The sequence below is a fragment of the Bombina bombina genome, chromosome 8, assembly GCF_027579735.1.
Source record: "Bombina bombina isolate aBomBom1 chromosome 8, aBomBom1.pri, whole genome shotgun sequence".
Taxonomy (NCBI): domain Eukaryota; kingdom Metazoa; phylum Chordata; class Amphibia; order Anura; family Bombinatoridae; genus Bombina; species Bombina bombina.
Window position 1 is genome coordinate 247,942,292 of NC_069506.1, and position 27,146 is coordinate 247,969,437.

General features: G+C 35.3%; 1 protein-coding gene across 1 annotated transcript in view; it reads left to right on the top strand.

Moving 5' to 3' along the window:
• Positions 1-27,146, top strand: part of LOC128638160 (myelin-associated glycoprotein) — a 109,083-nt gene that overhangs the window by 60,974 nt on the left and 20,963 nt on the right. Inside the window, exons 3-7 of the mRNA XM_053690023.1 lie at positions 7,555-7,848; positions 10,636-10,896; positions 16,176-16,269; positions 21,076-21,145; positions 25,414-25,503. Coding sequence (XP_053545998.1) covers positions 7,555-7,848; positions 10,636-10,896; positions 16,176-16,269; positions 21,076-21,145; positions 25,414-25,503 — 809 coding nt within the window. The remainder of the gene's footprint in view (positions 1-7,554; positions 7,849-10,635; positions 10,897-16,175; positions 16,270-21,075; positions 21,146-25,413; positions 25,504-27,146) is intronic.

Sequence of the window (27,146 nt, forward strand, 5' to 3'; positions counted from 1 at the left end):
TAGCATCTGGGTTTTGCGTCCTCCAAATATCTCTAACTTCAAGATTCTGAGAGAGCTTAAGAAACATTTTAGATTCCAGGCTATCCCTTTTGGTTCTGAGAGATGAGCCCTTATGCCTTAACCTGTCTAGAGGATATTGCGGTGCCATGTTAAAGTCCCCTCCTAAAATCAAGAAACCTTCTGTATAGGATAGTAATTCAGCTTGAAGTCTTTCCCAATAGAGAGGACAGAAAACATTAGGAGCATATATATTACAAAGTGTATAAATTATCTTATCTATTTTGATTTTGACCAATAGGAACCTCCCCTCCGGATCAGTCTTAGTATGAAGGACTTGGTATTTTATTCTTTTACCTAGCAAGATTGCTACCCCTCCCTTTCTTTGAGTGCTGGGCGAAGCAAAGACTTCATTAACCCAGGAACTTTTGAGCTTAAGAACTTCTTCCATTTTTAAGTGAGTTTCCTGTAAAAAGGCTATGTCTGTGTGTATTTTTCTTAAATATGCAATTATTGTTTTGCGTTTAATTGGCGATGTAATTCCCCCAATATTCCAAGAGGCTAGCTTAAACCCGTTTAATATGTCTGTCATCTCAAACAACAAGACTCATGAATAGAAAGGAAAAAAAAAAAAAAGGGGGCGGGAGGGGAAGGGGGATCCACAGCAGGACAAAACAAAACAAAACTTAACAAACCACGACATAAAAGAACCAGGACAATAACAAAAAGTATGACCCCTGGCCTTTCTGTGTGTCAGAACCCTCATGGTAACTTATATTTCAATTATCGTGTAAGACATAACTGCTATTATTTATCTTCTAAATTTTTAAGTTCCCACCTATTCTGGGGGGAGCTGTTGCGATATAAACCTTTCTGCGTCCCTGGATGACTCAAACAAATGTATATTATTGTTAATTGTTATCTTCAACTTTGCTGGGTATATAATAGTAGCTTGGTGTCCTTGTTTTATTAGCTTAGTACATATCGGGGCCAGGTTCCTTCTTTTGGCCGAGGTTTCTGCAGAAAAATCCTGAAAAAGCATAATTTTAGCTCCCCCAAGGAAGATGGGCTGGTTCTTTTTAAAATATTGTAGTAATAGGAGTTTATCCTGATAATTAAGAACTTTGGCGATAACTGGTCTGGGTCTAGGATTTTCATTCTCTGTGGTGTGCCGCCCTAGTCTGTGTACTCTCTCTAGCACTATTCGTGGATGAGATTGAGGAATTTGTAATAATTGTGGTAGTGTTATCGTTAGTAATTTATCAAGATCTTCATATTGCTTTTCTTCGGGTATACCAATAATTCTAAAATTGTTTCGTCTAGCACGATTCTCAAGATCTTCCAGTTTTAGCTGGACTTTTGTAAGTTTAGAATTTAAAGAATCTAACTTAGTGTTGTGAGTTATAGTGTTGTCTTCCAAATCAGAGATTCTTTGTTCCGCCTCTGCTAGTCTATTTGAAAACTGACGGAATTCAGTTTTTAGGGCATGTATGTCTTGCTTAATTTCATCTTTGAGAGTATCAAATTTGGGTGTTAAAGCTTCAGAGATACTTGTAACTAAGGCTTGCAAGTCTATTAAATCATTTATCTGTGTCTTATTTGTGCTCGTGAGAGAGGTGTCAGTTGTGTTTCCTGGTGTGGTTTTATTATTTTTTTTTCTCTGTTCCTTCCAGCCATATTGGAGGGAGGTGTTTTAATGTGTGTAGTGCAATATTTGTCCATATATAAGTGAATGTGAAGGGGGGAAAAAAAAAAAAAGGGGAGGGGGAACGCACAAAAAGGGGGTGAATGTGAGGGAAGTGATTAAATTAGGTGTTTTTGTGAGATAAGTTCTGTGCTATTAACACATTTTTTATTTTTTTTCCTTTCTTTATTTAATTTAAGACTTGCAAAAACATTCTTTTTATGGCTTGTTTTAGTGTCTACTAATACTGAAATGCCCTGTCAGAATTTTTTTTTCCCTTTTTTTCCTTTTCCTTTCTTTTAAATATCTACAGAGTACTTAGAATATTTCTAGATAAGATGGAACTACTATCCCTGCCTTAAACAACACTACAACTCTTTTAATAGTAAGGGTCATCTACAAGTAAACAATAATCATTTTTATACACAATATTTCTTATATTTGTTGATTTGGGCAAATAATGAGAGTAATCTAATCATATGTTTTCCCAGATAAAATACAAAAGGTACCTATTCAAAGCAAGAGGTAAAAATCACAATTCTATTGCATGTATGTTATATTCATCTTTACACAGTTATGCAGTTGATTTTACCAGCAAGGTTATTTTACTACTTTATTTTCTGTAAGGCCCTTATATCCCATTTTTAAGGGGGGGGGGGACTGGATAACAGACACCTCTCCTATTACTCTTATCCACCCTTTTAAACCAGATTTAGTTAAAATGAAAAAGGGCAGAAATCAGAGAGCCAAGCAAAAGAAAAAAAAACACAGGAAAAAAAAAAAAAAAAAAGAACCCAATCTTGCACCATTGGTGCTATTTTACAGAATTATACCACTTTTAGTTTGACTATTTAACTCAATTATATCAAACCAAACAGTTGCCTGCATACCAATTTTTGTTAAATCTTTAGTTGCATATAGTAAATAATCAGAGTTTTTCTGAAGCAGTTCTAGCAAAAGTCAGATGTGTATTATAAAATAGGTAGAGACACCGTTCTGGTGCATAGAATGAATACCTGTCCCTGGTTCGTGAGGGATTGGAAGATGTCTTCACTGTTTCACACTTTATACAGATTCCTTAGGTAGACTTATTGACTCGGTAACTCTCCACGCAGCATCGGTGGGGAGAGAAGCGTCAAATGCTGTAATAAGCTGTGTGACCGGGCCCCCGACCCTTTTCCTCAAGAAAAAGGGAGCAAACAAGCGACCTCCAGCCAGGGCCCCCCCACGGAAGGCTCCCCAGCAGCAGCAAAGCGACTTCGCACTTCAAATATAGGAAATCCCAAGCGCCCAGAGAGGAGCAGACCGAAGTCTCCAGCAGAGTTTCTTCTCACTCCGCGCCAGCTATGCTGTAAGGCTTGTAACAGCTGGTTGCGTCTTCCAGTGAGCAGTCTCCGGAACTCAGGGAGGTATCCCTACGCCAGTCAGGGTGCCAGGCCGTCAAGGAGGGCAAGAGGAAGGTAAGTTAGGAGCCATCCAATCTGGTGATCCCCCAAATGTAGCTACAGCAGATCGTCTCAAGCCGCCCTCCTCCAGACCCCTCGGGCACGGAAATCCAAGACCACACCACCACGCCTCAGGTTGGCTGTGCCACTCCAATATGCCGGTATTTAAACTTCGAAGTAGCAGATCCACTGATCAGATAAATTTACCAATGCTGGCTTATATTTTTATGTTCGGATCTAGGTTTTAGAAAAAGAAAAGTTCCTTCCTGCCTGCTGCTCTACCAGGAGAGCTCAGGTCTTTCAGGTAGCGCTGCCACTTTTATTTTATTTCCCTTTTTCTCTCTTTGCCAGGATAAAGATAGGGGTAAAATCTGTAGCAAGTACTTGCATCTCTTGGTGTTTTGAATTCAGACCATGTAACCCATCTGCAAGTTTTAAGTGTGGTAGCTTTACACTTTGGGAGAACCGGTAGCTGATTACAAATTGCTTGAATAAGCCGCCCCAGGACTGAGGTGTTGAGCACGCTTTGCTACTGCCAATAGCTCATTAGGAGATGTAGAACAGGTGTCAACCTGCCTTTGCACCTGAACTCCTCCTACCGGATCTCCATGATTGAAGATCAGGGCATGCCACAGCATGTCATTTTAAACAACTTTCCAATTTACTTCTATTATTTAATTTGCTTCCTTCTCTTGTTATCCTTTGCTGAAAGGTTTGTCTAGGAAATCTCAGGAGCAGCAAAGAACCTAGGTTCTAGCTGTGGATTGACGTCTGCATATATAAAACACGGAAGGGGACTGCACTCTCATACCGGACCAGGTACACATCCCATTACCCTGCAACATGCTCAGCCCTGGGTGCTCACTGGCACTCACAGGAAGCTGTGCTGTCCTCAGAGTCACAGGCAGTTAACCCCAGACAGGTCTGGGTGCAAGAACCATAGGGAAAATTACAACTCAAATTAATACAACACACAGAGAAAGTCCAGCACTCACTTACAAGCTCACAGCTAAGATTTAAAAGCAAAAATGGAAAGGTTAGTTACCGCATCTGGCCAAATGGGACAAGCCCAGGTACCACTCCAAAGTCCTTTCCAATACATGGGACCCTAAAATAGCCAAACAATGCAAGCTCTAAAATCCAAACAAACTGGGAACAAGGGAAGGGTGCACAGGCTTATGTAATCACCCTAGACATATATAAAACATGGAAGGGGACTGCACTCTCATACCCGACCGGGTACACATCCAATGACCCTGCAACATGCTCAGCCCTGGGTACTCACTGGCACTCACAGGAAGCTGTGATGTCCCCAGAGTCACAGGCAGTTAACCCCAGACAGGTCTGGGTGCAAGAACCATAGGGAAAATTACAAAACAAATTAATACAACACACAGAAAAAGTCCAGCACTCACTTACAAGCTCACAGCTAAGATTTAAAAGCAAAAATGGAAAGGTTAGTTACTGCATCTGGCCAAATAGGACAAGCCCAGGTACCACTCCAAAGTCCTTTCCAATACATGGGACACTAAAACAGCCAAACAATGCAAGCTCTAAAATCCAAACAAACTGGGAACAAGGGAAGGGTGCACAGGCTTATGTAATCACCCTAGACATATATAAAACATGGAAGGGGACTGCACTCTCATACCGGACCGGTACACATCCCATGACCCTGCAACATGCTCAGCCCAGGGTGCTCACTGGCACTCACAGGAAGTTGTGCTGTCCCCAGAGTCATAGGGATTTAACCCTAGACAGGTCTGGGTGCATGAACCATAGGGACAATTACAAAACAAATTAATACAACACACAGAGAAAGTCCAGCACTCACTTACAAGCTAACAGCTAAGATTTAAAAGCAAAAATGGAAAGGTTAGTTACCGCATCTAGAAAAATGGGACAAGCCCAGGTACCACGTCAAGGTCCTTTCCAATACCTGGGACCCTAAAACAGCCACACAATGCAAGCTCTCAAATCCAAACAAACTGAGAACAAGGGAAGGGTGCACAGGCTTATGTAATTATATATATATATATATATATATATATATATATATATATATATATATATATATATTGTCATTGCCTCAGCCATGTGTTCAATTAGAAACCAGTAGTGCATTGCTGCTTCTTCAACAAATGATATAAAGAGAATGAAGCAAATTAGATAATAGAAGTAAAATGAAATGTAGTTTAAAATTGTATGTTCTACCTAAATCATGAAAGAAAATGTTTGGGTTTCATGTTCTTTAAGGGCTCCAATAAAGTACTGAGCAGTGACCACTAATTATTACTTCTCTACTTCCTCAAATGTGGCAGAGATAAATCCTGTTTGTTCTGGGTGATTGTTGTGCAAGAGAAGCGGGATGATGAAGCACAAGCAAACTCTTGTGCAAGATTACATGTGATACAAAAAATGAATATACAAATAACATACAGATTTATTTTTTATTTATTATATTGAAGAAATAAGTGTAGCATTTTAGTCACTATAAATTAATGTGTACTGTTAGGTTGTAACCTAGGTTTTCCTTGGTTTATAAGTCTTGTCTTTTATCTCATAACCTGCGGCTAGCTAGGAACATTTATAAATGAGATGATAAAATAACAATCATACATTACTTAAAGAGACATGAAAGTCAAAAAATGAAACTTTCACTATTTAGACAGAGTATGCAAATTTTAATAAACTTTATAACTTATTTTCAATACCAAATTAACTTTCTTCTCTTGAAATGTGTGCACATGTATTGACAAATGTATGGCAGCAGTGTTTGAAACAGTGTTTTTAACAAGGGGAATCCGTTGATGTGATATACTTAGATTTTGATACAGTGTCACATGAGAGATTAATGCACAAAATTAAGGGACTGGGAATAGCTAAAAATGTTAGCTCATGGATAAATAACTGGATTAAAGATAGCTGATCAACGAGTAGTAGTGAATGGATCATACTCAGATTGGACAAAGGTAATCAGTTGAGTCCCCCAGGGATCAGTACTTGGCCCTGTTCTTTTTAATATTTTTATTAATGGCTTGGAGCAAGGATTAAATAGCGACATCTCTATTTTTGCAGATGAAACAAGGGTTTCATTAGGTCAGAGCAGGACAAACTTACTTTACAAGGGGATCTGCAAAAATTTGAAGAATAGGCAGGTAAATGGAAAATGAGATTTAATACTGGAAAATGCAAGGTTCTACATTTTGGAAGTAAAAATAAGCAAACAATCTATTATTTAAATGGGACTAGACATAGCCAAACAGAGGAGGAAAGGGATTTGGGAGTAGTAATTGATAACAATTTAAAGATGGGCAGAAAATGCAGGGAAGGGCAAGGCTAATAAGGTACTAGCATGTATTAAAAGAGGCATTGATGCAAGGGAGGAAAGCATAATTCTGTCGCTATATAAATCCCTGGTAAGACCTCACCTTGAGTATGGAGTACAGTTCTAGGGACCGATCGTAAAAAAAGATATTGCAGAACTAGAAAAAGTTCAGAGAAGGGCCACAAAGCTAATAAGGGGAATGGAGAATTTAAGCTTTGAGGAAAGGCTAGCCAAACTGGGTCTGTTTTCTCTAGAAAAAAAGCGCTTGAGAGGTGACATGATTACTTTATATAAATATAATCAAGGCCCATATGCAGAGATGGCAGAAGCTCTGTTTATTCCAAGAAAATTGTTTGTGACAAGTGGTCACAATTTAAGGTTGGAGGAAAGGATATTTAATCTTTGGTAATGGAAAAGTTTTGTTCACTGTAAGAGCAATACAATTGTGGAACTCATTACCAAAGGAGGTAGTGAATGCCAATACCGTAGATACATTTAAAAATTGTTTGGATACATTTCTGGCTAGAAACAAAATGCATGGATATGATTGCTTGTATTAAATGGTTCACCTTTTAGTGGGATTAATTTAAGCTCAATTGGAGCTTTTTTTGTAAGTAAATTAGATTTGTATAGGTTGAACTCAATGGACTTCGGTCTTTTTTCCACCTCATCTACTATGTTATACACTTAAACACTAGATGGCAGCAGTTTTTGTAACAATGCATAACACGAGTGTTCCTTACTCCATATCTAAGTATGCTGTTCAACAAAGGATACCAAGAAAATAAATTAAATTTGATACTAAAATCACAAAAGCTTATTTTTGACTTGTATGTTCTTTTAATGTTCCTTTAAATTTAAAACCCTTTAATGATCTTTAAAAAATCCTCTGAAATACATATACATCTATGGAAATGTTTGTACAAAACAGTTGAAAGATCACGTAATATGTTTATTATCATAAATGTATTTTAATAAAATTAAATATGTCTAATTCATATTACTATTATTATTATTATTATTATTTAATACTTTAAATTGTTATTACAACTTGCCCTTACTTACTGTTTTTCTTATTTATATTTATTTATTTTATACAGCTTCACCACAGACTATATACATAACCAATATCGGTGAAATGACTGAAGGGATAAATGTTAAAATCCATTGTTCTATGAAGCACACATGCCCCGCCTCTCCTCCTTTTTTGAAGTGGAATTGCTCAAGAAATATAATTATATCCCGTCATGAACCACTGCAAGACGGAGAGTGGAAGATTTATTCATCGTTGCAATACAATCCAAGAGCAAATGATAATGGGCATAAAATTCAGTGCTTATTAACTGATCACAATGTTCTAGTGTCATCTAAGTCTCTTGACCTTAATGTAATATGTAAGTCCATTATAAAGTAGCACTTTGTTTCAGTTATTCATATTGGTCTAGATTACAAATGTAGCACAAATATATTAGTGATTATGATTCAGATAGAGTATGCTATTTTAAAACAATCCAACAACTTTGTTCTCTTGGTATCCTTTTGTTGTAAAGCATATATAGATATGCTCAAGGCCATAGGTGCACTACAGGAAGCTAGCTACTGATTGGTGGCTGCACAAATATGACCCTTGTCATTGCCTCACCAATGTGTTCAGCTAGCTCCCAGAACTGCATTGCTGCTCCATCAGCAAAGGATACCAAGAAAATGAAGCAAATTTTATAATAGAAATAAACTGGACACTTTTTTAAAATTGTAAATTGTATACTCTATTTGAATCAGGAAAGAAAAGTTTAGAGTTTTAGGTCTATTTAACGTTGCTTGAGCACAATCAATAGTATTTCTTATTTGTATGCTCATATTACAAGTCCAAACTAAAAAAAGGTTTGGCTGTATTAAAATATTTAATCACTGATTTGTAAATGGGCTCCATTCTGTTAGAGAGGCCATAACCCTGAACAATTGATTGTGCTCAACTTTAATCTAACTTATTATGTTTCATTAAAGGGACACTGAACCTAAATGTTTTCTTTCCTGATTCAGATAGAGCATGAAATTTTAAGCAAGTTTCTAATTTACTCCTATTATCAATTTGTCTATGTTCTATTGCTATCTTTATTTGATAAAGAAGGCATCTAAGCTTTTTTTTGGTTCAGAACTATGGACAACACTTTTTTATTGGTGGATGAATTTATCCACCAATCAGAAAGGACAACCCAGGTTGTTCACCAAAAATGGGCCAGCATCTAAACTTACATTCTTGTATGTCAAATAAAGATACCAAGAGAATGAAGAAAATTTGATAATAGGAGTAAATTAGAAAGTTGTTTAAAATGTCACGCTGTATCTGAATCACGAGAGAAAAAAATTGGTTTCAGTGTCCCTTTAAATGAACATTACAAATTTGTGGTGTGCATTGCATTTCGGTTTTGAGTAGAAGCATTTTTGCAATACACAAGCAGTAGGAAAATAATTCTAGTAAAATATATCACTATTACAGTGGCATATGTACATATGCTGTGCATGCTCTCTGCATTAGCGTGGCTGTTCTAGCACACAATAAGTGGGTGGTCAATGGGAAAAGTACAGAGTGGTTAGTGGGGGTGTGTGGGTGTTCGATAGGTTGAGTTGGGAAGTTCATGAGTATTAATGGGTTGTTTGACCATGACTTGAATGTTGAGAGCTGAAATTTTGTCTGTTGCCCAGCAAAATGCTGTTGCAATCTAAAAGATGTGGGGTGTTTTGCACCTTTATAAGACCACCAACGCTTAACATTCAAACAAAGGATTTTTTGACCATATAAAGTTGTCATGTAATCTTCATAGTATTAATAGCCACCTGCAGCAATCACTAGCACTCATTACTTTACAGAAAGTGGCATTTAGAACACCCCGCCTTTTCAGCGGAAAAAGAAACAAAATAAATAATGAATTATATTGCAAAGATTTTTTTAAATACACATAAATTAACATTTTATATTAGAATATGATACAAATATACACCACAGATGTATGTGTAGACACACACACTCATATCTGCTGCATAGGCTATTATCATAAAAATTAGATCATATCTACATATTATGAACATGCTCTTATGCTTATAATTGCGTTTTAGAAGTATAAAAAACAGATTTCATTTTTTTTATTTAGGGCACAATTCTCTAAAGCTTTTTGGTCTAGTGAGATCCTAAAAGATACTTCATCACTGTTAAGAGACCCTTCAGGGAATGTTTAAAAGGCCATTTTTACCTTGGGAACTGAGTATCACATTAAGTGGAGTTCACTAATATGTTTTTTTTGGTTTTTACTATTTTTAAAATATTTTTTTTTAACCCCCCCCCCCAGATCCCCAATACTCACATATATATATATATATATATATATATATGGAAAGGGTAGGCGATTACCTTTCCAACGGTGGGTCTTGGGGGGTCTGTATCTGCTTAGATGCCTGAGATACAGGCTTCTAAGCAGCATGCCCCCTTTCCCTATCTTGTCCATTGTAATTTTTAAATAAAGTTGCACAGTGACGTCATCACGTCATTGCACGTGATATCACCGCACTATACAGGCCCAATCGCCGGGGTGGGAGTTGATGGGAGTCCCCAGATTGCTTTTAAGGTAGGTGAGTGCTAGCGATGGCTCTGAGCCGTTGTTCGCACTAAGAGAGACACTTACTTTACAATATAGTGCTCAGTAAAATAAGCTGATGATTTATCTCCATGCCAGTGATTTTAAAGAAACTGTTCCTAACAGAAAAGGAATAACTCACATTGCAGATTTCTTTAGTGTTAAACTAGTCTATCTTATAAGTCATGTACGTTTGTGACTGGCTAATAAGAGTACAGTATGAATACAATCAGCTTGCACTTTCTCAAAGACAGGATCTATGCGTCTATAACACATTTTAATGTAAATTTATAATAAAAGTTTTACATTTTTATTATCCCATTGGGCTATTCCTGGGAACATATCCCAGCTTAACCTTCCTGCGAAGGGCGAGAGCATAGTTACAAAATGTGGTTAATGGAATATTTATGTGATTAGCCTAACGTGGTTTTATTACTGATTTATTATTAGAAAATGCCTAAAATCAGGGTATGGCTCTGAATAAAAAAAAAAAAAAAAAAAAAAAAAGAACCTTTATAAAGTGATTTGTTGAGTAACCTTTTCATTTTACAGACCCACCTAAACAAGTCAACATAACCAGCACTAATGAGGATAGTCAAGTAAAGGAAGGGGAATATGTATCACTTGAATGCCACACTTACAGTAATCCAGCCCCTACACATTATATCTGGTATAAAGACAATATGATGGTCCTTAACCATTCACAAGCAATTCTACAAATTGAGAGGATGACTGAAGATGAAGCTGGACATTATAAATGTACGGCCCATAATCATCTGGGAGAGGGGATATCTGCATCATTGGTTATAACTTGTAAGTAAAAGCAACCATTTATTAAAATCTCATTTCTCAAAGAGCTTCAAAATATACATTCTATCAAGCCAGATGTGCTCAATCCATAGCACTATCAATGCTTTACACACTGAAGTCCGTACAAATCAATGAAGAAATAGGTTAGGTCATACAACAAGATTACATATAAAATTAAAAAAAAAAACTAATTTGATTTAAAACAATAATCATTATAACACAAAGTCATCCTTACCAGCAATTAATGCACAATGTAACCAACTATTTAGTGGTGATACAGTACACAAATGTTGTGTTTTTTAGGCCTATAATAGAGGGGGGTTCACAGTCTATCAACTGATTTATTTTTGGCCTAAAAAGGGCACTTTTTGTTTAAAGTCAATGACAATTGTGGGTTCTAGGCTATTTCTCTGAGCTGTAAGTACATTTTTGGCTTGCCTATTTTTAGCCCTGTCTTTAACATTGAGCCACTGGTAATTCATTTATTTTTCTGATGCTTTTAACAGGTTTTTGAGATCATTTTACACTTATCAAATTTGACACCTAAAGGCACTTGATGAAGTCTTGAAATTGCCATTTTGACATTTGTGCAAGTATTCCAAGATAATTTGGAATTTCTACTATGTGGAAGACAGTCTGAAATTACCACATGCAACATTCCAGAGGTGTCTTTGGATACATAGGGCGCCATGTACTAAGGCGTCAATTTTTTCGCACAGACCGTATCGAAATAACCAGCCGGCATTCGCACCATGCGGATGGCACTTCGTTACATGAATGTACTAAAAACCAAGCCATAAAATTTTGCGTCTATTGTGTGTCGAAGACAATCGGATTATTGATAACTTTGAAGCTTTGTTCGGCGCGAAAGAGCATTGAGGGAATGGTACTGTTTTCTGTTCCGGAAAACTTCCTCACGTTCTCGGGATGGTTTGACTGCAACATGGGTGCAATCGATGGCTCCAAGTACATTGGGCATTCCGGCCATTCTATAAAAATTAGACTTCACAGATTGCCACTCTTCTGGATTCGCTGTAAGGCACACGTACCTTGGAAAGACGACCATCAAAGCATCAATAACTTTGGTTAGGTGCCTCGAAAAAGCAGACTGGCTGATGCCAATTATAACGCTAGACACAGCTTGGAATGAACCGGTGGCAAAAAAGTGTAAGGCTGCCAACAGTTTTAATAGTCCGGGTATGGCTTGTGAACGCGCTGTCATAGGTTCCAGGTATTCTGCTATTTCATAGTAAAGTTCCATAATAGCTTCTCTGTCCAAACGGAATCTCTGGATAATCTCTCAATCAGAAATGCTTTCCAAACCCATACGTGGAAGGAAAACTCTAGGGACTCTGATTCTTCTACCTCTCCTTCTTTGCAAGTTGTCAACCGGTGCCTGTATAGCCCTTCTTCCTCGTAATTGAATTAATCGGAAAAGAAACATGTGTAAAAGTGTCTCCATCTTCATTCAGTGATCCAAAAACCAATAATGCTACAATAGTAGTCTAGTCCTTTCACTTAAGTACTTCTACCTGGCGTCAGGTTGAGACGCCCTATAGTTTTCTATTGAATTCGCTACCTAAATGGTCGCGAAGCAAATCACGCGAAGTTACAGTGAAAGTTGGAGCGGACGGATTAGTTGTAACATTCATAATTTCCGATTACAGCGAATTTACGTGCAATCGAACATGTAGTAAGTGGAAAAAGGCTTCGGAACGATCAGTTGCGTAAAATTACAATCGCTGATGAAAATAGTGGTTTTTCGACCAGATCGCAGATTGGTACATACGAGAAGCAGATCGTGAGCGAATTTTGACGCGGAAATACAGACGGACGGTCACTTCGAAGCTTAGTACATGGCGCCCATAGTCTAGATTCACTTAACATCTTTTCATTGCTATTGTATAGTCTGTTTGTAGTGGGCAAGGCACACATTTACACACACAAACACACACACACACACACACATATATATATATATATATATTTATAGATGTATTGAATATATGATATCATGTACAGCTAAGGGGATCTTTAGAAAAAGTGAGATCAGAACCCCACTGTCTAGTAATGGAATGCAGCAATATATTTCTGTAATTCTTGTTTCTAATTCACTTTCATTGTCATTAATGTCACTTTCAGGACATACTAAGCTTTTAAATGGGATTGCATCTTCAGGACATCAAAACACATTTACGTTTTCCAGTTATTACAGCTAAAATATTGAACTCCCAGTTACAAAGAAGCAAAACAAAGAGTTTGGTAATCTAACTGCAAGAACTGTAAAAACGCACTCAGGATTTAGGCTTTACTGTGGGAGAACTGTTAAAATCCCCTTCTAGAAGAGTCTAATGTCAGCCAGATAGTATTGTTATATTTGTTATATTATATTTGTTATTAGACTGCTTTGTCCTTCTCTTGCTGCTGTTTTATGAGATGTCAGGGAACCCACATGACATGAAAAGTAGAGGTCATGACATTAAAAAGAGAGATCATATTTTTCTTTGTTTTCTGCTATCTGTCTTTTGTCCAGCCTCTGGTAGTGATGCAGTGTGGTATGAGTAATAATGGCCAATCACATATATTTATTTTATCTATGAATATTTCTAGTATTTAAAGGGACAGTATACACTCATTTTCATATAACTGCATGTAATAGACACTACTATAAAGAATACGATGCACAAATACTGATATAAAAATCCAGTATAAAAATGTTTAAAAACTTACTTAGAACCTCTTAGTTTATCTCTGTTGAAAAGGTAGTTGGAAAGCCCACTGCAAGTGGGAAATCAGACCCCCCCTCCCCCTTCTTTTGCATATGAAAAGACCCTTTACACAAACAGGAGCAAGCTGGAGAAGGTAGCTGACGGTATTCAAATAATACTTTGGGGCTTGGTTAGGAGTCTGAAAATCAGAGCAATGTTATTTAAAAATAAGCAAAACTATACATTTAAAAAAAAACAAAAAAACTTTATGGGCTATATAAATAGATCATATACAAAACATGTATGCAAAGAAAAAATGAGTGTATAATGTCCCTTTAAGCTGTCTTATGTAGTGAGAGCTCACATCACTTTTGTCTGTCTGTAAGGGAAGTCCTGCTAGCAATAAAAAAATATCAGCCTGTAAAAAGGTTACCATCTGCTGTCCAGCTGCTTCTTTGCTGCCCTGAAAATGTTCCCCTGAAGTAAGCAGGTGAATAGCTTTTATCAACAAAACAATTCTGAGCATTCCCATAAGGGAATATGGGATGTAACTAAATAAATTTAATTAACAATTAATCTGAAGCAAAAAATTACTGTCATAGAAACAAAAAAAGTATCCCAAATTTGGGGCTTACATCCTGCTGCTCTGTTTGCTATCTCTAATGTACTATATATATATATATATATATATATATATATATATATATATATATATATTTAAACAATGATTCTCTATTTTATGCTCATGCACCATTATATATTTGCAAACTTGATAGCTATCTTTGAAAGTGGGGAAGTATATGTGGTCCCTAACAAATATGACTTTAAAGTGCTCCCTTATCAAATGGCTTCAGAGTGGATGATGCATAAGTAGCCTAAAACAGCTGTATGTAGAAAATGTACAGCCCATCTATGTAATGTCCCAAATAATTTCTTCAGGTCACACCCACAATATGCTTTCCAAACTAGGAAAACATAATGCCATGAGGCATACATTCTCTTCAAATCTATTTCCTTTACATCTTCATCACCCATCTTCTATTTGTGACATATGTTATGGCTGATAATTTATTTAAATTCTTCTCAATTCTTCCTTCTGAAAACATTACATTTAAGAGTATGTACTCTTTTCACTTGTTTCCATGATTTTTTGAAAATGCAACTGCTACAACCAAATTAAAAAAATTTCAGAAGAAAAATAAAGAAGCAAACAGTATGTTTAAAGTACTGTAAATACTATATTCTCAGTGAGTGTTTTCCTTATAGAATCACAATAACTTTTTATTGGTGTATACCAATATACAAATTTATCAAACTTAAACTACCAGAAAAGGAATAGGATCTCAAATTCTAGAGATACCGTATAAAGACAGGGAAAACAGCACTCTTGTTTATCAAAAAATACCTATTTATTTATACAGTTCTAAGGTCCAGAACTGAAACCAAAAAAGAACATTACAGGTGCAGTAAAAATTATTACCCATTCTTACATCAAAAACAATCATATACAGCCCTGATGAATCCCTTTCGCAAAGGATTAGGGGTGAAACGCACGTCAGCTGATTTGTTTCAATCTGAAATAACATATGCAGCTTGTAAAAGTCTGAGTCACAGAAGCTTTGAATGGAAAGGAGACACCCTTGATTACAATAAGAAGCGTTGTGAGTAATGCCATGGAGGACCTAGAGGGCGCTTCAGGAAAGTGCATAGAATTAAGTGCTAAGAGGCAGTGGAGGGAGCGAAGGCTACAAGTAAGGTAGGATACGGTATATTCTGTCTCCACTAAAGCGGTGCAACTATGAGCCAAGTTGCGGAAGGTAACACATCCTATCACACAATATGATTTTTTGCAAGTACTTATCATCAGCCTAACACTAACAACTGATAATCTGTTACTGCCTAAACAAACGCTAACCTGCTTCTGCTTAAACATAGGCTATATGTGTGCTAGAGATCTGTGACTTAACTGAGATATGAACTGACTTTTGCATATACAAATGAAATGTGCTCCTGTTTTATGTTAACTGGACACATTGTGAATAGCATGCTTTTTCTAACAGTGTACCAGCACTGGCCACTACATGTTTGGAATAAGAACGTTTTTTTTTTCTTTTGTGCACACACTTTTGATCCTGACAAGAATAGTGGACTCTGCAGTCATAATAATCATATATATGCTATTATATGATCAGACTGTATATGATTGTTTTTGATATATGAATGGGTATTAATTTTTACTGCACCTGTAAAGCCATTTCTTGTTACTACTTGGACTTAGTCTACAGCTGCAGTAGAAAAAAGGCCTACAATTGAAAAGCTGTGTAAAACAGAGCTTTTTTTTAATTAAGGTCAAACTGTTAGATAAATCTAGTAATGTAAATACTCATGTAGATTTTTTGGGAACCATTTTTTATTTATTAATAACAGGTGATGTATCATGAATCCTTTTCTTTAACAGTATTTTATATTTATTTTAGGTCACTTTCTCAAAGTTAACATACTATTTTAGCTATATAAATCAGGATTCAGTTGAAATATTGTCCATTGACTTAATTAACTTTTTTTACATTCTAGGTGTTAGAAATACGTCTTTGCTTGGCTATATTCTGGGAACACTTGGTGGAATTATTGTGATCAACCTTCTTGTGCTAGCAGTAATCTTTCTGAGGTTGTAAATGTTTACATATATATTACTAAATGATTTTTTTTGAAAAGACAGTGTACACATTTGGAACTCCAATTGTAGTTTAAACAACTGAGGACGTGCAAATGGTTGTATGATATTACAGAAAAATCTCCCTGACAATATACAAAGTGAATATTTACATCCAAATAGGAAGAAGGGGGTGTAATTTCATTCTTGGACCCAGGCAGCATAGTGTTTTCAATTGACCTTGTATTTTATTACATTTGAATAACAATTACTTTTCAATCCCTAAAAAATGTGTTAGGTGAAAGCATTGTACGTAGCTCAGTTGGTCTGTGGCTTTATTTTCTAAATTATAGCAATGATTTTGAGTATATATACAAAATAATTTGCTGAAATTATATTTACAGGAACATCTACATTTTCTTTCATGATTTGGATAGAGCATTATCACATTTGCTTCATTCTCTTGGTATCCTTTGCTGAAGGAACAACAATGCACTACTGGCAGCTAGCTAAAGACATTTCGTTAGCCAATTACAAGAGACAAATGTGTGCAGGCACCAATCAGCAGCTAGCTCCCACTAGTTTAGGATATGTGCATATTCTTTTTCAACAAGGGATACCAAAAGAACAAAGCACATTTTAAAATAGAAGTGAAATTAAAAGTGACTTAAAATTACGTGCTCTATCTGAATCATGCAAGTTTAATGTTGACATTCCTATCCCTTTAATACACAAAAAAACTTTAAAAAACAGGTGTTTCACTGTCTTTTTTGTTTAATAAAAGCGAAGATAAAACATTATAGTGAATTGACTCAACATTGATAATAAATATCTAATATGTCCCATAGCAGGTTCTTAACACAACCCTTAAAGTAATTTATAACACCTGTGTTAAGTCATTTTATGATCAACTTCTATGAAAGTCAAAACACTTCACCACACTCATAAATAAATATTGTGATGATTATATTTTATTTGTATCATTTTAGCTGTGCTAACTTTATTGAACCAGGAAACAATTTTGTTTATTAATATGTAAATTATTGATAGAGATAATCCATGAGATTGTATTAATAAAAAAAGAGGAAAATGCTAATATAATACCATTAAGTAATGTATGCACATTCTAATACTCTTTTGTTTTTGTCCCAATACATTATTAATCAATTTGGCTTTGTTTGCGTTTTAGTCTTAAAGGGATAGTAAACACCAAAAATGTTATTGTTTAAAAAGATAGATAACCCCTTTATTTATTATTCCCCAGTTTTGCATAACCAACACTGTTATATTAATATACTTTTTACCTCTGTAATTACCTTGTATCTAAGTTTCGACTGACTGCCTCCTTATATCAGATCTTTTGACAGACTTGCATTTCAGGCAATTAGTGCTGACTCTTAAATAACTCCACGTGCATGAGCACAATGTTATTTAATATCAAACACATGAACTAACACCCTCTAGCTGTAAAAAAAACCTGTCAAATGCATTTAGATAAGAGCCGGCCTTCAAGGGCTTGGAAATTAGCATATGAGCCTACCTAGGTTTAGATTTCAACTAAGAATAACAAGAGAACAAAGCAAATTTGATGATACAAGTAAATTAGAAAGGTGTTTAAAATGACATGCCCTATCTGAATCATGAAAGAAAAACATGGGTTTAGTATCCCTTTAAAGACTAAACAAAAATCTATTCATGAAGGCTCAAATCAAAAATAGACCCAGCACTTATAGGAAGATCGCCCACATCACTTGGTTTACAGATTCACCAATATCAAAGCCAATACCCTGTAGCTACATATACACATTAGAACTGACTTCTATCACCATATTCCCACATCAAGCCACAGAGAAGACTCCATGACCCTACACCCCCTCTGTCATTCACTTACTACAGATGAAATCTCTGATCTCACAGTATTGTTCTGGAATACTCTTTGTTTGCTGCTTACCCTGCATGTAGTGTACTTTCTCTGACCAATACATGAGAAGACTATACATACAGATGAAGTTAAAGCATACAAACTACTTGGCCTCACTGTTACACTCCATAGCACAATAGAAAGATCCTTAATTGAACAGTAGTAGATCCTTGGAGTGCAGTGGTTTGCTATAAAACTCCATCTAGCAATTATTTGCACAATTTGTTTGATGGCCAATCTGCGATTGCACTCAAGTCTTCACGTGTTAGCTAATTCCCTAGTTTTACTTTAACCCCTTAGTGACCACAGCACTTTTCCATTTTCTGACTGTTTGGGACCAAGGCTATTTTTACATTTCTGCTGTGTTTGTGTTAAGCTGTAATTTTCCTCTTACTTATTTACTATACCCACACACATTATATACAGTTTTTCTCACCATTAAATGGACTTTCTAAAAATACCATTATTTTAATAATTTCTTATAATTTACTATAAAAAAATATATAAAATATGATGAAAAAATGAATGGAAAAAAACACACTTTTTCTAACTTTGACCCCCAAAATCTGTAACACATCTACAACCACCAAAAAACACCCATGCTAAATAGTTTCTAAATTTTTCCTGAGTTTAGAAATACCCAATGTTTACATGTTCTTTTGATTTTTTGCAAGTTATAGGGCAATAAATACAAGTAGCACATTGCTATTTCAAAACCACTTTTTTTTTCAAAATTAGCGATAGTTACATTGGAACACTGATATCTGTCAGGAATCCTTGAATATCCCTTGACATGTATATATTGTTTTTGTTAGAAGACAACCCAAAGTATTGATTTAGGCCCATTTTGGTATAATTCATGCCACCATTTCACCGCCAAATGCGATCAAATTAAAAAAAAATTCACTTTTTCACAAACATTTTCACAAACTTTAGGATTCTAACTGAAATTATTTACAAACAACTTGTGATGCAATTATGGCACAAATTGTTCTAAATGCTTCTCTGGGATCCCCTTTGTTCAGAAATAGCAGACATTTATGGCTGTGGCATTACGTTTTGGAAATTAGAAGGCCGCTAAATGCTGCTGCGCACCACACTTGTATTATGCCCAGCAGTAAAGGGGTTAATTAGGTAGCTTGTAGGGAGCATGTATTGTTAATTTTAGCTTTAGTGTAGTGTAGTAGACAACCCAAAGTATTGATCTAGGCCCATTTTAATATATTTCATGCCACCATTTCACGCCAAATTCGATCAAATAAAAAAAATCGTTAACTTTTTCACTAACTTTGGGTTTCTCACTGAAATTATTTACAAACAACTTGTGCAATTATGGCACAAATAGTTGTAAATGCTTCTCTGGGATCCCCTTTGTTCAGAAATAGCAGACATTTATGGCTGTGGCATTACTTTTTGGTAATTAGAAGGCCGCTAAATGCTGCTGCGCACCACACTTGTATTATGCCCAGCAGTAAAGGGGTTAATTAGGTAGCTTGTAGGCAGCATGTATTGTTGATTTTAGCTTTTGTGTAGTATAGTAGACAACCCAAAGTATTGATCTAGGCCCATTTTAATATATTTCATGCCACCATTTCACCGCCAAATTCGATCAAATTAAAAAAATCGTTAACGTTTTCACTAACTTTGGGTTTCTCACTAAAATTATTTACAAACAGCTTGTGCAATTATGGTACAAATGGTTGAAAATGCTTCTCTGTGATCCCCTTTGTTCAGAAATAGCAGACATATATGGCTTTGGCGTTGCTTTTTGGTAATTAGAAGGCCGCTAAATGCAGCTGCAGACCACACTTGTAATATGTCCAGCAGCGACGGGCTTTATTAGGTAGCTTGTAGGGAGCTTGAAGGGTTAATTTTAGCTTTAGTGTAGAGATCAGCCTCCCACCTGACACATCACACCCCCTGATCCCTCCCAAACATCTCTCTTCCCTCCCCCACCCCACAATTGTCCCCGCCATCTTAAGTACTGGCCAGTACTAAAATAAAAAAAATGTTTAATTTAAAATGAATAAATATATATATATATATTCTGCTGTGTATAATCTCTCCTTAGCCCCCAACCTCATTGATCCCCCAAAGAGCTCTGTAATCCTCCCCCACTAACTATTTCCCACCATTTGGGGTACTGGCAGCTGTCTGCCAGTACCCACTTTGCACTTAAATGTGGGCTAAGGGTAGCTGCCCCCCCTGCATACCCTACCCCTCCCCCTCCTAGATCTATTTTTAAAAATTATTTCCCCCTCCTCTCCCACCCACAACCACCACCCACCACCCTCTCACCACTTTGAAATTGATAAGCCCGGATAGTGAGCACACACCCGGCTATCTTTTCCGACTGCTGGCCAGAAGATTGCCAGTGATGGGTCACCCACCCGCCTCCCTGCAGCTGCTCCCACCCACCCTCTCTGCATCGGTGTGCCAAAAAAGGTATTGCAGTGATGCCTCAATATTGAGGCATCCCTGCAATACCTTAGAAAATATTAGTATGAGAAAAACATGTAGATCATTTTTTTAAAGATTAAATAGTTGTCAAAATTTTGACAAAATAAGTGTAAAGTTTTAGTGTCTATAAAACCATGTTGTAACTTCAAGTAACTGTCTCTGCTGGTCACTAGAGTGTGCAGTCAATGGCTGTGTGGAATATAATTTCAGAATACAATTACAGGAAAAGGAAACAAAATAAATAATGAAAGTATATTACAGAGTTTTTTATATATAAAATTTATCATTTTATATTACAATCTCAAAGTGTTTAGCCTTTGATTAATACAGTAACACGAATAGCAGTTATTTGATTGGAAATCATAGGTATATTAAGAGAGGACTACAGGATGACTTGAAATAATCTAAAATATTGTTTGTTTTTATTTTCTTTTTAACAGTAAACAATGGAAATCTAAATCAGTGGGTGAAGATAAAGCTGGCTTCGCTTGCAATACTTATATGAACATGGTTGGTATATAGGTGCATATTAAAGAGGCATTTTTAAAGTTATTCCTTTTTTTTTTTTAAATATACCTGTACTAAAAAACAACAAATAATTTTGTGTGAGACTGTCTACCAATAAAGCAGTGGCAGTTCTACTTATTAAACAATGGGCATCAACAAATATATGTACTTCCTGTTAGCTAATATTTACTTCCTGATAGCTTAAAGAGATATGAAACACAAAGTTTATTTTACATGATTAAGATAAAGCATGCAGTTTTAAACAACTTTCTAATCCACTTTTATCTAGGGATGGGCGAATGTGTTTATATTCTAATTTGAATGTTAGAACAAATGTTATTGTAGAAATTCGATTTACATAATAGAATGTTGATAAGAACGAATATTCTTAAAAATTCGATTTTCAAATGTTATTTACAGTTTTCGAATGTCACATTTGAATTCAAATGTCACATTTGATTTCGAATGTCACATTCAAATTCGAATGTGACATTCGAATTTGAATATTACATTTATAAAACACAATTGTAGATTAGAAACTTTATTTCGAATTTGAATGTCACATTCAAATCGAATATCACATTCAAATCTAATATCACATTCAAATTCGAATATTACATTTAAAACACAGTTTTAGACTAGAAATACTATTTCAAATTCGAATGTGACATTCAAATTCGAATGTAGCATTCAAATTCGAATATTACATTTATTAAACATAGTTGTAGACTAGAAATACTATTTCGAATTTGAATGTCACATTCAAATTCAAATATTACATTTGAAATTGAATGAATACATAGCTAAACATGCTATTATTCGAACAAATGTTTTCGAATTTTATTGAAAAATTCGAAAACGAAAATTCAAAAATAGAATGTTAGAATGTTATATAAACATTCGAAATAAGATTCGAATGAACGAATGTATCAAAATTCATTTTAAATTTCGAATTTTTAGAAACATTCGCCCATCCCTACTTCTATCATCAATTTTTCTTTGTACTTTTGGTATCTTTTGTTGAAAAGCAAGGACATATGCTTAGAAGCCGGTCCATTTCTGGAGCACTATATTGCAACAGTTTTTAAAGAATGTTTTCCAATGCAAGAGCACTAGAGGGCAGCACTATTTCCCGCCATGTAGTGCTTCAGATGCCTACCTTAATATCTCTTCAATACAAAATATCATGGGAATAAAGTTTTGGTTTTATATCCCTTTAAAATGAACATAAACAGTTTTAACATATACATTTTTCATTCAAATATTTGAAACTTTTTTTATATCTTTTTTATATGCATAATCTAAATTATTATAATTGATTTCCACTTTAAGAACTCTTTCCCTGCTGCATTCTACCAGGGATTGCTTGACCAGTGCAGTAGCACAGTTATATGTGTTCCTAACTGGTCATACCAATTCACTGAATGTTCAAAGAAAAAGGGCTGAACTCTCCAACACTGAGATCATTTCTGTATCTTAAGGAGGGACATGCCCAGTGTAATATAGCAGTGCATGATATGAGAGTTTTGTTACACTTACACTTTATGCTTTGTATTTCATATTTCATTACATATTAGATTGGGTCCTTTCAGTATTTTTTAATTTAAGCTTTGCACTTTCTATTTTATATTTTAATAAATTTAGATTTGTATAAAGCAGTATATATAAAGTACTGATTATATTTTTTAAAGTCTCTGTGTAACTTTAACAAATTAGGATAAAATATGATATATTTTAGTGTATATTTTACAAATTACATGGCACTTTGGATTTGCTCTATTGATAAATAAAACATAGCTTCAGAAAGTGGGAGGGACAGGGAAGTTTCAGGCTGAACATGAGAGTTCTCAGGTTATTTCTGAAGCTCTCACTATTCTTTTGAAAAGCTGTAAGACTTTTAAATAAGCCGATCTCACTGAATTATCTCACCAACTGCATGCAGGTGAAGTTTGCTCAAAATTCATAATACACCTATTTAACTGACAGAAAAGTAATATATGGTCAACTAAGGACATGTTAAATTGTAGTGAAAACATATCAGTTTAATTTGTAATTGGTGCAAACTGAGCCTTTATATCAGGCCATGTCTTCTACAGTTACGTTCTCTCATCTGTGTGAAATTCTAAATCCGAGAGAGCTTCATTACTTTCAATGGAAGGCATCTTTCATCTTTCTGGGACTTCCAGGTTGTGTACGTTTTTTTTTTTAAAATAGAGAATTCAATGAGTTTATCCCCGGTGATATTTGCACTATAATTTCTCTCCAAACATGATTATCTTTGCTGATCTGGGCCATAGAAAGTAATGAAGATCACTGGGAAACTACCTCCCTATTTCCCTTCTCCTCCTTACCTCAAAACCTCTGGAAAAGCTAGTATATACACGTTTATCACATTTCCTCACATTAAACTCCCTTCTTGACCCACTGCAATCAGGATTTTGCCAACACTCCACATAGACAGCATTCACTAAGGTTACGGATAATCTACATACAGCAAAAATATCGAAATGTCACTTATTTCTGTTAATCTTTCTTGATCTGTTTGATACTGTTGACCATCCTCTTTTGGTCCAACCCCTCCAATCTTTCGGCATCTGTGACTCTGCCTTCTTGTTGTTCTCAATCTAATTGTCTAACCATACCTTTAGTGTAGCCTTCTCTGGTGCATCATCTGCCCCTTTACTTTTTTTTGTTGGGGTACCACAAGGTTCTGTCTTTGGTCCCCTTCTCTTCTCAATCTATACATCATCATTAGGTTCCGTAACAAAATCTCATGGGGTTCAATATAATTTGTATGCTGATGAAACCCCAAAATACCTCTCTGTACCAGATCTATCTCCTTCTTAGATGTTTTTCTCATATTTCATCTTGGATGTCCCCTAACTACCTTAAGCTAAATCTCTCTGAGCTCCTTAATTTTCTCCTTCTTCAAAAATCTTGAACCCTCCATTTTTCTTTAACTGTTTATAATAACATTTACACCAACTCTCATTACCCATCATTACCACAACACTGCATGCCCAATGCCTTGGGGGCCACACTTGATCAGACCTTGCTTTAAATCCTCACATCAAGTCTTTGGCCAGCTCCTGCTCTTTCCACCTTAAAAACATCTCCATAATTTGACACTTCCTCACACAAGACACAACTAAGGTTCTAATCCACTCTTTCATTATTCCTGGCCTTGACTATTGCAACTTAATTGTCTCTGGTCTCCCTAGCTGCTGTCTATCTCCTTTACGATACATTTAATATACGCTAACCTTTTCTAACCTCAGTTCCTTTTCTCCTTTGTTATCCTTTTGAACCACCTTAGCATGTTAGCCTACAAGCTCATCTGTTTGTAGATCACCTTTATGAGAGCCTATTTTACAACAGTGATATTCTTGGAAGGAACCTCTACACATTTCCTCCCTATAAATGCCACCTTTACAAATAACTGATAATAATAATGATAATAATAATAATAATAATAATAATAATAATAATAATAATAATTGAAGTTGTCAGTTTTTCAGTTTTATTTTAAATAGAAGAAATGCAAAGTGCAATGTAAATTTTAAAAGATACAGATAAATATACAAAGTTTTATCCTAATTTGTTAAAGTTAAACAAACTTTCAAAGCAAAATCAGAATTTTTAAAATAATCATAAATATACTGCTGTATCCAAAATAAAATAAAAAATATAAAGTGCAAATTTTAAATGTAATAAAAAAATCTGAACTATAAAATACAAAGCACAAAGTATAAAGACATCAGAACTGTCATGTAATGTAGTGCTATATCGTACTGGGCTTGCTTCTTCTTCACGTACAGGAATGCAGGGAACGCCCTTTGGAGAAGTATAGGAAAATCGACCTTTTAAGAATTTCACTAGGGATTTTTCAGTGCTGAAAGATAATTTTATAAAATCTCACTTGCAATGAAAGCTTTAATTCAACAGGCCCAAAGGGAGATAACATAAATAAACTTAAAATAATTTTCAGTGGGTATCTGGAATTCAAAACAATGCCACACTTGCTAAATATGACATTTTGTGCAGATTGTTTGCAATGCTGATGTATATTGTAAATGTAAAAATAAGTTCAGTGTAGCTTTAAACATTGATTACTATTGCTGCAAGGCACATGTTGCTCCTACATAAACAGGAATAATTCCGGACAACTATTTAATTAATTGGATTTTGGATTTTCATGCTCATTTAAAAACTAATTATTTTCACTTCAATTATAATTATTTAACAGTACTGATTAAAGTCTTTGCTTTAAGATGTCTAGTGTGAATCCTGGTGTAAATGAAGAGAACCCATATACTGCTTTGGATGCAAATTCAATGTGTGCTCCCTATGAAGAACTGAAGGTAATTTCAAAGGTTACTGTTTTGTCACACAATATTGTGCAGGGCTTGATTCTAAATAGCAGTAAAAGGCAACTGGTGATCTACAGACCATAAGCTGAACTCAGAAGTATTTATTGCACCTCTCTTGTTTCTCTATAGCCCCGATATGCTTTACCTATTGTTATCCCCACTTCCCCCCAGTCTAATGCTGTATAAATAAGTGCCCTTGTTTAAAGGGACACTGAACCCAATTTTTTTCTTTTGTGATTCAGATAGAGCATGCAATTTTAAGCAACTTTCTAATTTACTCCTATTATCAAATTTTCTTTGTTCTCTTGCTATCTTCAAAAAAAAAGAAGGCATCTAACCTTTTTTTGGGTTCAGAACTCTGGATAGCACTTTCTTATTGGTGGATTAATTTATCCACCAATCAGCAAGGACAACCCAGGTTGTTCACCAAAAATGGGCTGGCATCTAAACTTACATTCTTGCATTTCAAATTAAGATACAAAGAGAATGAAGAAAATTTGATAATAGGAGTAAATTAGAAAGTTGCTTAAAATGTCATGCTCTATCTGAATCACAAAAGAAAAAAATTGGGTTCAGTGTCCCTTTAAGTCTATTCATTTACATAGCACTATGGTCTACAAATAGAAACAATTTGCAGATTATATCCTACTAATACTATACGCTTTGCACTTTATATACAGGAATAAATAAGTCCTTAACACTTTACCAAAATTATATGTAATATGCCCCCTTATCTGGTTATTTCTATTTAATATTTTGCACTTTATGTACATGGCAATTTGAATGTTTGTGTTCACTTTTTTCCCCACTCCTGTCTATGTACTCATGTACACGTGTTTCTCTGTATGGTAGTTCTCATTTTAGTTATGGTGGAGATAAAAGCATGGTGTTAAAATCCTCTATTTGATAAAAGTAAGAGTCATCAAATTATTGTTAGAAAAAAAAACAGCAAATCTAGGCAAGTATTCCCGCTTGCTTTTCCCCATAATTATTCTGTATACATTGTTACCAATACACCAGCAAACTCTGGGTAAGATATGCAATTTAGATATACAATATCTCATGTATTTTACTTCCAATTCCATTTATGGGGTTGGCACAGCAAAAAACAAACAACTTTTGGACAGCTGTTTTAAGTTTATTAACACACTCACACAGTATGGTACTATTATAATTCTTCCTTGAATGTACAAGTATATATGTTTGGGCAGAATGATAATTATAAGCCTATGCTTTGATTATACACCACCAGTATATTTTAATATACTAGGTATGGTCTGCTTCTCTGCACATATCACATTAGACTCCCTTTCATCCTCATAATTTAAAAAAAAAAAAACATTGCTCATATCTCTGTATCCCTTTGTGACCTCTTTAATAATCTCAAATTATGGTGAGAAAATAGATGAAGAAAAAAACTCCCTTCACTCTGAGTATAGTAATACACAATAGATCATTAAACAACACATTTGCATGCTCCTCCACAGAAAACCTCACTAACATTTTTTTTTCCACTGGAGCAAGGTATTCTGGATAATGATATGCAAATGAGCTTCACTAGGCCCCACCTATCCCTCACCTTTTTTGCTTCAAATGTCCATTTTAAACATGAGCTTCCACATTTCAGTGCAGTG